The sequence below is a fragment of the Ascaphus truei genome, chromosome 2 (assembly GCF_040206685.1).
Source record: "Ascaphus truei isolate aAscTru1 chromosome 2, aAscTru1.hap1, whole genome shotgun sequence".
NCBI lineage: Eukaryota > Metazoa > Chordata > Amphibia > Anura > Ascaphidae > Ascaphus > Ascaphus truei.
This window is the reverse complement of record NC_134484.1, coordinates 461,011,359-461,025,056: the sequence shown is the minus strand read 5'-3', so window position 1 is coordinate 461,025,056 and position 13,698 is coordinate 461,011,359. Positions and strand designations below refer to the sequence as shown.

At 42.8% G+C, this 13,698-nt stretch overlaps 1 protein-coding gene across 31 annotated transcripts in view; it reads left to right on the top strand.

Moving 5' to 3' along the window:
- The window catches only part of OBSCN (obscurin, cytoskeletal calmodulin and titin-interacting RhoGEF), a 462,171-nt gene that overhangs the window by 337,091 nt on the left and 111,382 nt on the right, over positions 1-13,698 (top strand). For 2 of the 31 annotated variants that reach the window (XM_075588068.1, XM_075588067.1), the window contains 2 exons: positions 2,437-2,479; positions 7,435-9,140. The exons of the other annotated variants lie outside the window; for them this stretch is intronic. In XM_075588068.1, coding sequence (XP_075444183.1) covers positions 2,437-2,479; positions 7,435-8,893 — 1,502 coding nt within the window. In that variant the 3' untranslated portion in view covers positions 8,894-9,140. Of the gene's footprint in view, positions 1-2,436; positions 2,480-7,434; positions 9,141-13,698 lie in introns of those variants that run through there. 31 annotated transcript variants of the gene reach the window in all.

Below are 13,698 nucleotides of genomic sequence, written 5' to 3'. Positions count from 1 at the left end.
ATCATCACAACGGGAAAGAAATTCAAATGGCAGTAGGCCAGACATATTGCAAGAAGAAATTACCATCGCTGGACAGGAATGGTGCTCGACTAGATTCCAGGGATATCAGAAGACGGTGACCGAAAATAAGATGGGAAGCTGAAATCAGAAAATGTGTTGGATATATTGCAAATTGCTCATATAATATAATGGATTTCAATTTTAGTACTAGGTCAACAAATAGAAAAAGAGGAGCTTACATTGTTCTAGTGCAAAATGTTCTAGTACACTTAACACAATTTGTCTTGTGCACAAACACGTCTTGCTTTCATGTAAAGTTTCTGTTTATATGAGCTGATTTGGTAGATGTGTGGGCAAGTTCACTCCTTGTTCTGTGTATTTGTGATTGTGATTATTTGTAATGCTGTTTCCTGCTTTTCATGTTGTCAGTACACTGTAATACAGTCAAGAATATTACCTCAACATTAAAAATTGTTGCAGCCACCACGGTTATATATACTGTACCTCCGGAGCTCTGGAGCTGAACTTTCTCACGCCTTCTGGCTGCAAATCTGGTGCAAGAACAAGCACCCAGAAGAAAGTGGGTTTTTAATAATCTGTTGCCGTTCCAAGAAGTCTATTAATGTGCCGACTGACTTCCACATCACCCAAAGAGTTCCAGTTTAATGTCCGGGCTCACGGCTTTTATTAATCTGTGCAAACAGAAATTCAAATCCGATCTGAGTTCAATTGAACTGTGTTTTGTAATGATTCTGTTTATTTAAAATGGGGATTACTAGGAAATTGTCTGTATTCACAAACTGTGTTACAGAATGGGGGCGAAGGAAATCTTTGCCTGAAATCATTCATTTTGGGGGGGGGGGGGAGTGGGGAAACCCATAAATGCTGCTGATGGGGAACTTATCCATTGAAATCCTTCTTGACCTGAATTTCTTTTTCATAGTCATTTCTTTCCAAAATGTGGATATTGGTTCTTTATTCTGAACTGAACCACAGGTCCCGAAACAAATTACATACGGCACACCTAGGGTCAGTGTCTAAACCTGCATAAGAATAAAAAGTAAAAATATGAGAAAAAAAACGAATGTATACACTTATCACTAGTAGAGAAACAGAAGTGTTAATTTTATGTATTCTTCTTTTGTGTATCTCGGGGAGTGTACAGATGTAGCGCCCATTACTACTGTAGTGACGACGAGTATTCTAAAACAAATCTGGGGCAATCACCAACAAGATCCAGGTACATGCTGGGTACACGCTGCAACATTTCAGTGACATTTCTGCAGACAGACTAATGGCCCATCGGATTAACAGCAATGGTCCCTGGCAGTCCCATCCAAACTGAATGGGACTGCCAGGGACCCCTGCTGTGTTAATCCGACGGGCCATTAGTCTCTGCAGAAATGTCACTGAAATGTTTGCAGCATGTACCCAGCATGTACCTGGATCTTGTTGGTGATGGCCCCAGATTTTCCAAGGAAAGTTTTAGAATACTCGTCGGCGCACCTGTATGTGCCATGGTGTGCAGTAACGCGCTCTGCGCACCGCCAGGCTGCCGCGTCAAGAAATGACTGCAAGATTTACACAATTTTAGTGCAGCAAATTCTTGCATAACTTCCGTTCAGGAAAAGGGACTCTCTGCAATGTCACGATAGCTTACAGGGTCCCTATTGAGAATTTTTGTATACGGAGTTAATATATACTAGTTCTAGGGTTATCTTCTATAAATATGTGTATATATAACCCTTACCCTAGCCCAACTTACAGGGCTGGCGTGAAGCCGGTATTATCAGTGCCATCTCACCAAGCCCCTGCGGTTATAAAGGCCCCGCGCTCTTCTCCACAACAATTATACTGATTGCCGGGGGAGTGCGTGGGGCCTCTGTAACTCTCTTACCTTCTCCTTCACGATCTGCTCCTGTCGGTGCCCCTATTCGTGCCGCACGTCGTCACGTGATGTCCCATGGCAACGCGACGCCATGATGAGGGGCACCGACAGGCAGTGATCGCGAAGGAGAAGGTTAGGGGCTCCGCACCGAGCCACGCAGTTTTCCTAACCGGTCCTGCCCAACTGCGACCCTAGCCCAACAGTAACGCTACGTTACCTCCGTATACTGTAATCCTTAATGGGAACTCCGTAAGCATTCGCGGCTTTGCATAGGGTCCTTATTGCCAAACGGACGTTCCCCTACATCCGTAGGTTTACATGTACACAACGAATGTAGCAATAGTACAAGGATACAAGGCATACTGTGAAACAAACACCCTGCATTAGATTATGGAAAGGTAAACACATAGCACAATAGGGAACCCAGGGAGCATGTGTGCTTTTTATGTTCATTTGCGTTCCTCATAATGAACTTAACACAGTTAGTTCAGTCACTCCAGCTTCTGCCGTTATCTAACCCCATGCTGTTCATACTGTTTTCTTTGTAGTCACTGAGCAAGAGACTAAAGTGCCCAAGAAAACCATCATCATGTAAGTGCTGCTCTTCTTATGTGTTTGTCCGTGTGTGTCTCTGCTTCCTGTGCATGCTCTTCTAACCCGCTTCCCGCTAACACAGGGAGTGGCAAACTCCAGTCCTCAAGGGCCACCAACACGTAACGTTTTAAGGTTATCCCTGCTTCAGCACAGGTGGCTCAATCAGTGGCTGAGTCGAAGGCTCAGCCACTGATTGAGCCACCTGTGCTGAAGCAGGGACCGATTGAGCCACCTTTGCTGAAGCTGGGATATCTTTAAAACCTGACCTGTTGGTGGCCCTTGAGGGCTGGAGTTGGTCACTCCTGCTCTAACATATTCATATCCCAGCCATCATCTGTGGTATGTGTGTGCTACATTCTGCATTCACGGTCATTTATCAATGATTAAGGGTATTGAAATGCAAAGCTCAGGCTGTGTGTTGTTTCAGTGCTACTGTATGTGCATTCTTGCAACATCCTCCCGAATGAGTAAAAAATACACCTGTATTATTTCACACAGAGTTGTGCATTTTCATCATATCTTGACCACTGATAAATGACTCCCCAGTTATATTCACTAAATCACATTGGTGCTTTTTGCCCATCAATTTGCTGTCCAAGCTACCAACAAACTGCTCCCTCTTTTGTGACTCTAGCGGTCTGTTTTACATTCAGCAGCTGCAAAAGGAGAATTCTGCCATTATAATAAATATACAGTATGCATTGCACACGCTTCTTAACATGCTGCTTATATATAAAATTCATACATATGGACTCATACAACGATACATAGGTATCACCTAAAGTTCTCCTGAAGAGTTACCCAGCTCGTTGATTCAGGTTCTTATACCCAGCGCCGATTTCTAAACAATGAGGTCTAACTCTCAATATTGAGATAAATCAGTAGTTGACACTCGTGGTGCAAAAACATGAATACGTTAAGGCAAAAAGGTGCAACAAAGAAACCCTGCTCTTTAGCAAAGTACAAAGTCTTCATAGTTTATCTTACACCAAATACTTGGATACTACAACTTGTACACAAACGCAGATCTCCTAGTCACTGTACATACACACACACACACACACACACACACACACACACACACACACACACACACACACACACACACACATAGATCTCCTAGTCACTGTACATTCACACACACACACACACACACAGATCTCCTAGTCACTGTACATACATACACACACACACACACACACACAGATCTCCTAATCACTCTACATTCACACACACACACACACACACACACACAGATCTCCTAGTCACTGTACACTCACACACACACACACACACACACACACACACACACACACACACACACACACACACACACACAGATCTCCTAGTCACTGTACATTCACACACACATATACACACAGATCTCCTAGTCACTGTACATACACACACATACACACACACAGATCTCCTAGTCACTGTACATTCACACACACACACACACACACACACACGCACACACACACACGCACACACACACACACACACAGATCTCCTAGTCACTGTACACACACACACACACAGATCTCCTAGTCACTGTACTGTACATTCACACACACACACACACACACACACACACATCTCCTAGTCACTGTACATACACACACACACACACACACACACACAGATCTCCTTGTCACTGTACATTCACACACTCACACTCACACACACAGATTTCCTAGTCACTGTACATTCACACACACACACACACACACACACACACACACACACACACACACACACACACACACACACACACACACACACACACACACACACACACACACACACAGATCTCCTAGTCACTGTACATACACACACACACACACACACACACACAGATCTCCTAGTCACTGTACATTCATACACACACACACACACACACACAGATCTCCTAGTCACTGTACATACACACACACACAGATCTCCAAGTCACTGTACATTCACACACACACACACACACACACACACACACACACACACACACACACACACACACACACACACACACACAGATCTCCTAGTCACTGTACATATACACACACACACAGAGATCTCCTAGTCACTGTACATTCACACACTCACACTCACACACACAGATCTCCTAGTCACTGTACATATACACACACACACAGAGATCTCCTAGTCACTGTACATTCACACACTCACACTCACACACACAGATCTCCTAGTCACTGTACATTCACACACACACACACACACACACACACACACACACACACACACACACACACACACAGATCTCCTAGTCACTGTACATTCACACACACACACACACACACACACACACACACACACACACACACACACACACACACACACAGATCTCCTAGTCACTGTACATTCATACACACACACACAGATCTCCTAGTCACTGTACATACACACACACACACAGATCTCCAAGTCACTGTACATTCACACACACACACACACACACACACACACACACACACACACACACACACACACACACACACACACACATCTCCTAGTCACTGTACATATACACACACACACACACACACACACAGATCTCCTAGTCACTGTACATTCACACACACACACACACAGAGCTCCTAGTCACTGTACTTTCACACATCCATTCTCTGCATTGTGTTTCAGTCCATGTTATCAGTGGACGAGTTCATACAAACACATCTTCATTTAAGTGCCATTTACAAAATACCAGGACATTGTTTAATACAATTTTATGGGCATATACCGTATACACAGAGAAGCATATTTTATGCCTGATAAAAGTCCCGCAACTCACTATGACACATTACATCAAATTGAACAATTATCTTTTCCCCTTCAAAAGTAATATTTTCTTTGATCATATTTATACATTTCTGGAGACATAAAATGAAAAAGTGAAAAAATGACAGTCACCTGCAGAGGAGTAGTGCGAACGCTACGTACGACATCTCAATGCACACACTTTAGGAGACTGAAAGCATGATACCCGCTCAACCTCTAATATAAAGAGAAATTAGGGTGGGCACACTAGGGGGGCAATGCAGGAGCAAAAACAAAAGGCCCTGTCATAGAAGGTTCTCCTCAGGTTAGGGGTAACACAGGGAAGCCCCTTATACATGGACTCAGTTACCCAAGTAAAAGGAAATAGTGTAACAAGTATAAGTCAGGCTGAGTACCTGGTGCGGATGGAATCTAATTATCTTGCGTCTATGTGACCATGTGGAAATGACGGAATAGTCCCCTGTTACTGGTGCATGGGTAAATTTCAGTGTAATAAGTAGATTGGGGACGATCAAGGATACATAATCCGTGAATGAACTATTTACAGTGTGTGCGCACTCCGGCAGTGATAGTGCCACTAAACGTCAGTCTATATGAAACCACTGCTTAGTGAGACAAAGCCGTTGTATACGCCAATAGAATGAGTACCTTTTAGTAAGAGGTACGGATCAACTAAAAAGATACCTCAACGCAATCTGTAGGGTTCCTCCCCAGCCCGTGTGTATTCGTAACACTCGCTATGTAGCTTTACCGCTAGCTTAGCACATCAGCTCCTCACTTAAATGGGGAGACGACAGATATTGCAGTTTAAACAAAGTCTTTTCATCAAGATGTCGTAAATAGCGTTTGTAATGCTCCTTTGTAGAGGACGCAATTTTTCACTTTTGCTTAATTAGTGTGTTTGCTGCACAGACGGTCATTTTCCATCCAGATGTTTTCCCGCCTTTTTGCTTCTTCAGACATAAAACGCCACGGAAACTTTTAACTGAGCTGACCCAATAACAGAAAAAGTATTTATTCACACATGAAATCTAATTGCATCGTACTGTACTTTCTTCTAACAGCTAAAAGTCTTCCATTTAAAAGCAAATTATAGAAGATAGTTTGAGATTCTTCCCTTGTGCAGCCATTCAAAGGACTCTAATGTACAGTTTGTAAGCTCACCCCATACATCGTGCTGTCAGACCGCCAATTTCAGTATTTCAAATACAAATACAGTACTAAATAAAATGAATCATGGTGGAGTTTGCAGTAAAAGCAATAAAAATGTTCCCCAAACAGTAAACACCCCCCATGTTACATTTAGAACACTAGAATAAGCACCTATCTGCTGAGAAGCCGTCGTATCCGTGCACGGGAACATTTCAGCTCCATTAGATATCTTCCTTATAAGGGACGTTTCTTGACAGCATACTGCATAGATTGCCCAATACATAAATGATTTGTAGGGTTGTAGGGGGCAAGTTAAATGACCCCTTTAGTCGAAGACAAATGGTGTTTAGTTATTTGTACTACAAATCTTTAATAAAATAAAAATGGATTTCCCCCCCCAAGCAAAGCAAAAGTATAGCTTTACTCAGGAATGAGCAGACACTAATGTATGCTAATTGGCACATGTAGGTAACACTTGTAGAGCGCTCTCTGGATGTTTTAAGCATGTGCCAACCACTCGAACAATAAGATGACACCAAATAATTAGGTGGCATTGTTTATCATTTAATAACCAGCTGACATTTAACTTTCTGAATCTGCAGTTCGTTTTGGCAAATGCGGATTTCTGTCAGGGTCCTTACAAAAATGTCATTTGTAAAAAAAAATTAAATAAAGTGTAAAGATGTCACAGAAAAACAGAAAAGTTTAAACACATCCGGATAATATTTTCCTAGTAACCACTGTATGTGTTTGTGTGTAAAGTGTATACTTGTGGAATTAGATGTTTATTTCTCCAAAACGTTTGGAGAACATGCCCACATACAAGTTTGTGTTTGATGAGTGATCGTATGTACTCATACATGTAGGTGTGCACAAAGTGTAGCATGATCTATAGAATGAATTGTGAGCCTCACAAAATTAACCAAGCATGGGAGAAATGTAATTGAAAGCAAGTGATATCGTCATGCAAATGTTAACTCCCACATTTACATCATTAGAGAGGAGACTATAACAACTGTGGTGAAAAGTCCAAGGATGAGACGGAGGATGTCTCCAGGTATCTCGCCTTCACGTCCTGCATCAGGCCAATCTCCCTCGAGGACGCCAAGACCTGAAGTGTCAACACCAGAGTCTCATTTTGTATCAAGAGCCAAGCAGTCCACATATAGGTCTGAGCAGGAGACAAGAAAGACTGTTGTCCCCACACTTTTTGTGACAGAGCCAGAGGATGGACGAGGAGCATATGGCAGGGTAGAAGAACAAAAACCCAGATGGATTGAAGTGGAGGAAATTATTGAATTTAAGGTGAAAAAATCTCCAAAACCCCCAAGGAAAAGAGGGGTCTCCCCAGCAAAGCCAGAGAAAGAGGATGTGGGTACGAGAAAGTTTACTCACCATGGTCCACGACCAAGGCGTTCCCCGGATGATGATCCTAATAAAAACAACTCCAACAATAAATCAGTGGAGGGATCTAGTTCGTCACTCCCTTCCTGTAGTCTTTCAAATGCTGATATCCCATCAATGGAATATGGACTTATAGAAGAGGAGTCTGAAGTAGATGAAGACCTAAACTCTCATTGTGTGTCAGAACAGCTGGAAAATGACTCCTGTCGATCTAAAGCTGGCGAATATAGTTGTGCTGCAGAAGAAAGTCCCAACATTCCCACAGAGACTGAAAACCGAGTGGCAGCTCATGTAGGAGAAACTGTTGTATTTGATATTGCTGATGAGAAGGAAATTCTATCCGGACTTGTGAATTTGGATACTCAGGAAAATATAGCTCTAACTGATGAAAAATGGCCTGCTGAAGAGGAAACAGAAGATCCAGAGCAAACGGTGTCTTCAGAAGTAGAGGATGTCATTGTTGAAGAACCAGCAGAATCAGAGACTGATGAAATAAAAAACAGAGATCAAAAAATTCTCACTCGTGATGGAAAAGTTCTAACATTAGAAGATCTTGAAGACTATATTCCAGGCGAAGGAGAGACCTACGGATGTGATGAAAATGACCCAAACATCACAGGAGATGCGCCTTGCGAGATATCAGTGCTGCAGGCAGAAATAAATGAACCAACGATTGGCAAACCTGTGTTGCTTAATGTGGGACGACCTCTTGTACCAAAACCAAGGCAAAGCTTTTTCAGCAACTTCAAAGAAAATATTACCGGAGGCCTGTTCATGGCAGCCTCGAGAATGAGTGGAATTAATTTGACGGGATCCTCAAATGTGTCTTTCCGGATGAGGGAAACCTGCACAGCCGGAGCCAGTGTAGGCGCCACAACATCTGGCCTACCTTCATTCAACATCAAGCCTTCCTTCTGTAGTGAAGTCCAACGTCCTGTAGACAATGGACAACCCAGCTTTAAAACAGAGGTTTCTACCAGAACCCAAAGCTACGGAACTCTAGGAGAAACTGTTACATTGCACATAAGCAAAAAGGACCCTTCCCAGAGTTAAGGGAAGAGAATGTCAGGGGAGCATGGGGAGGAGATGACATTAAAACCAACATAGATATGCATAAACATCTTAAAACAGGGAGGAAGTAGAAATGTAATACAGGGATATGTAAAGCTTTTCCAGTCTTAAAGGGAACACTACTCAACTTAGAATAATAAAAAAAAAACTAATATAATTCAAAAGTGTCATTCCATAGTGAAACTATGATGAGCTAGAAGATAAGAAGCTAGAAGATACTAAGTTAGAATGGCTTGAATCTCCTCCTTGTATGGAAAACAATTCTTCATGTGTGTAAGGGTAATATATCAACCTTACTCTACTGTTACACGTTTTTATGGTTGTTGTATTCAGCTGCACTGTCGGAAGTGAAGACGTTGTGTACATCGATACATCAGCTATTGATAATGACAGATGTGATAAAAACAAGTCAGTCTTTCTAAAGCTGCCGAGTGGCACCTTTACATGGAATAAAATGTACAGACAAATCTGTTATTGTTTTTTGGACCGTAGCCCTATAACAGCAAGGGCTTTTTTTTTTCTGTAATAACTTAAATACGTCACAAATTATAAATAGTAAATGACTAATAACTGTAATGTGAATGTTGAATAGATAGCCAGGTTTGTCCTTCTGTATAGAGGACGTAGAGCCAGCAGTAAAAGGATCTGAAGTTAAACACTAACCACATTGCGGAATAGACATTGTATTTTGTCAAGCAAATGGCCGTTTGTAAGCAGGTCATTGAGTCTACTCTATGCCAAGGGGTAGCCAACTCCAATCCTCAAGGGCCACCATCAGGTGAGTTTTTTCAAGATATCCCTGCTTCAGCACAGGGGGTTCACTGACTGAGCCCCTTGTGCTGAGGTAGGGATATCCTTAACACCTTACCTGCTGGTGGCCCTTGAGAACCGGAGTTGGCTACCCCTGCTCTATGCATACGCAGTCTTCATTGCACTGAGCTATATATGACATTGTGTTTTCAGAACAGTAAATGAAAACACCATGTACAATGTAAGTTTAGCACGCAGATTCCAAAGCCTGGATACGTGACAAAGTCATTGCAACTCAATACTTTAATCGGGGCTCTTTGCCTCAGGATGGTAGCTGATCCTTTAATGTGTTTTTTTCGTGTAGTATGTTACAGCATGCATTTTAAAATGTTGATCTATTTATTCTTATTTATTAACTCCATAAGCACTGCAGTGGTAGGTACTGTATTAATAAAACAAAGACCTCTAATGATTGCTGATCAGAGAGAGCCAAATTGCAAACACACGGCTGTGAACCAAATTTTCTTTAGGCCTGGGTAGATTTGTCTTGATTTAAAATTGTATTCGTTCCGGAGCACCCAGGCACCAAGCAGATTTGTATTGGAGTGCCGCGGATATGCCTCTGTCAATCTATCTATCAATCTATCTATCTATAGATAGATATAGATAAATATAGATGGATATCTATCTCTCTCTCTCTCTCTATATATATATATATATATATATATATTTATGTTATTTTTAAATTGTACTACACATCTATTTATCTAATACCCCTATTACGTAAATGGCGGTTCCATTGGTTTCTCCTGTTCCTATTAGTTGAAGATCTGACCCCCCCAAGCTTCATAAAGCATTTGATAAGCTACTCCATATATGTGATAGTTTTGATGACATATTGTGTGTATATATCTAATGTTTAAGCAATTGATTTGATATGTTTCGTCATAAAGAAATGCTCACCACTCCTGTTGCATTAACTAAATATATACATACAGTAGGTCTGATAAATGTTTTGACCAGAATGGCTGTATCACCATTGCATTAATGTATATGTCATGTGTTTATAAAAATGCACAACGTATCCATATGCTTATTGATGGTTATATGTTACAACAGCTTAGAATCACATAAGCACAATATTTGAAGGTGAACAAGTGTCCATCGACATGCAAGTTCTATGAGCATGTGCTATCTTACTGGAGGGTTTTCTCATATAAGTTGAGCAGTGGGGTTGGTGTTTTATTAAGCCAAAGGGGGTAGATTCATGAAAACACTACGTATAGTCGCTCAAAATTAATCATTTGGTTTCTCGCAATCATTGTATCACAGATGTGAATCTAGAGTTGATATTGCAAAGCATTGTAATTCAATTCAGGCAACCAGCTGTTGACCAGGAATGTTGAATACCCCATGTTCTCCTCTTTACATTGTACCTCATAACAACACATGAATGGAACAAACATAAAGCATTAACAAGGCCATATTTACTGCCTGAGGACACCTTCCGATGCTGAAAGAGCATAGCCCATTGAAGGCTATTTGCTGTAAGGTATCTTCCAGGGACGGAATGGGTCTTAGGACAGAAGATTCCTCAGGGCAGGGGTACTTAACTCCAGTCCTCAGGTTTCCCCCACCCCCTACCTCTCCCCCCCACCCCCCAAGAGGTCATGTTTTCAGGATATCCATGCTTCAGCACAGGTGGCTCAATCAGTCCCAGCTTCAGCACAGGTGGCTCAATCAGAGGCTCAGTTGCCTCTTATTGAGCCACCTGTGCTGAAGCTGGGATATCCTGAAAACCTAACCGGCTGGGGTGGGGGGCTTGAGGACTGAAGTTGAGCAGCCCTGCCTTAGGGTCTTACTGTATGGGCCGAAGTCTTTGTTGCTAATTGTTTTTTGTCAGTTATACTAAGGCTAGGCTTGTAACAACTTCAGTGTGTAGATAACTAATTTAAAGTATGTGTGATTTGTTTATTTATTGTATACTTAAAACCATAGAATTGTGTATTCAATTGGGATAAGAATGTTTTCCTGCCGTCTGTGCGGCCTAAAGATGTGAGTAGACAACTTCAGTTGAATGTCAAATTTGGTTTTGGAATCCCGGTTTCATTAATAAAGGTTTTGCATCAGATGTCTTTGCTTTTTTAGGCTGTTTCTTGATCATACAAAATGCAACACGAAGGGATAACACATTAAAGCATTAGTGTAAGTTCCAAGAAGTAGATCCTTTCAAACGAACCTCGTACTTTGGCATACCAACCTTGGGGTCTGCAGTGAGCTTGAACCTAATAATTGGTCATCCTTTCAGGTCATCGTTGGTTCTTATTTTTCTGACTATTGCCTTACTTCCCATGATCGAGATACACAGTAGATCTCTACTCACATGCTCATAATGCAATTCTCCATTTAATGCGACAGCCAAGAACCCCGGAAAGACAACGTTTCAGGTCCCATATGGACCTTTCATCTGAAAGGTTGTCTTTCCGCTATTTTTGGCTGTCTGTAACGCATAGCTCACCACAAACAAAGCGTGACCGCGGTGCTGAGGTAGGGGGTTGGATAACGCTGACCCACAGCCATGTGGATGTAGAGTAGTCGTTCAAGCCAGGTCATGATTACAGATTGGAGAATGGTTAAGGTACTTGCCAGATTCAGGAGAGGAGAGTTGCGGATCGTCGGGGTACGTAGCCAGGTTCAGGATAGGAGAATATCGGATCGTTGGAGTACTTTGCCAAGGTCAGGACTGGAGACAGGAGAATGGTCATACAAGCCGGATCAGGAGTGGAGAAAAGCGGAGTCCAAGGTGCTAGCAGGGTTCAGGCAACAAGAGTTTAACAGGCAGATAAGACAAGGCAAGGTCTCTGGAACAAGGATGTGGCAAGGCACGGCGTCACAATGGCTATGCTCAGCAAGGAATGAGAGCAGAGTGAGGGTATATATAGGAGGAGCCTCCAATAGCCAGGCAGGGCGGAACCAGGAAGTAAGTGCCGATAGGCTGTTGGTGCACACAGGTGTGCCCTATAATGTAGCCTGATCGTGGATGAGGGCGGAACTGCTCGCGCACCGTCACGGAGGCCAGGGGGCGTGGCTAGGAGCGCGCATCACTCACGCCGATTCTTGGGACAAGAGGAGGCGGGACCAATCGCGCCGACCCGTGCGTGTCATGGAGGTCGAGGGGCGGAGCTGAGAATGCGCGTCAGCAGGGAGGCTGGCCGATCGCACCCGACCTGCGTCAGAGATGGAGGTGAGTTCCGAATCTACAGGCGGGGAATCAGGACGCACAAGGTCCGTGCGCACGTACTGGGACCACGAAACCGCGCATCCTGGGTGTCCGTCAATACATTTTTTGTTTGTTTCAAATTTTTTATTGTTTTTCACGAGATACACAACATATAATGAACTTTGTTGTACATATATTGGAGGAACATTGACAGTTATAGAGGTTACAATCGGAATCAGTAATTCGCTATCTTTGCTTAAATAAGATGTTTGCTTTACTGTGTTTATTACGGCATTCTCATATGTTCCCACAGTTAGGGTTCTGATGGGGAAGCAGCCGCTTCCTCGTGTGTCTCTCTTAGTGTCAGGATAGAGGAGAGAAAGGAAGAGAAGAAGAAAAAGAAGGGGAGAGGAGGGGGTGGGTCGGGGGGGCAGGAAGGGCCAGCCCAACTATTTGACTTTTCGAATGACTTCCTTGGAAGCCTGTCACATACCCGGCCATATTTCCCATGTTTTATGGAACTTGTCCATTTTTTGGGATAGTTTTGCCATGAGAAGTTCCATCGTCTTTATTTCACGGAGTCTTCGTAACACTGTCTGTTTAGATGGGGCATTTACCTTTTTCCAGGCAGCTGCCACAGAGCAGCGGGCCGCCGTGAGTACATATATTACCATCCTGTTTTCTGCAGTTTCTAGGTCGTCAATTGGTTTAGCCAGCATCAGGGTCAGTGGGTCCACCTCAATCTCCACTCCCAGGTACTCTCGGATCAATGTTTTGATCATGACCCAGAATACCTGAATCTTTGGACAGTTCCACC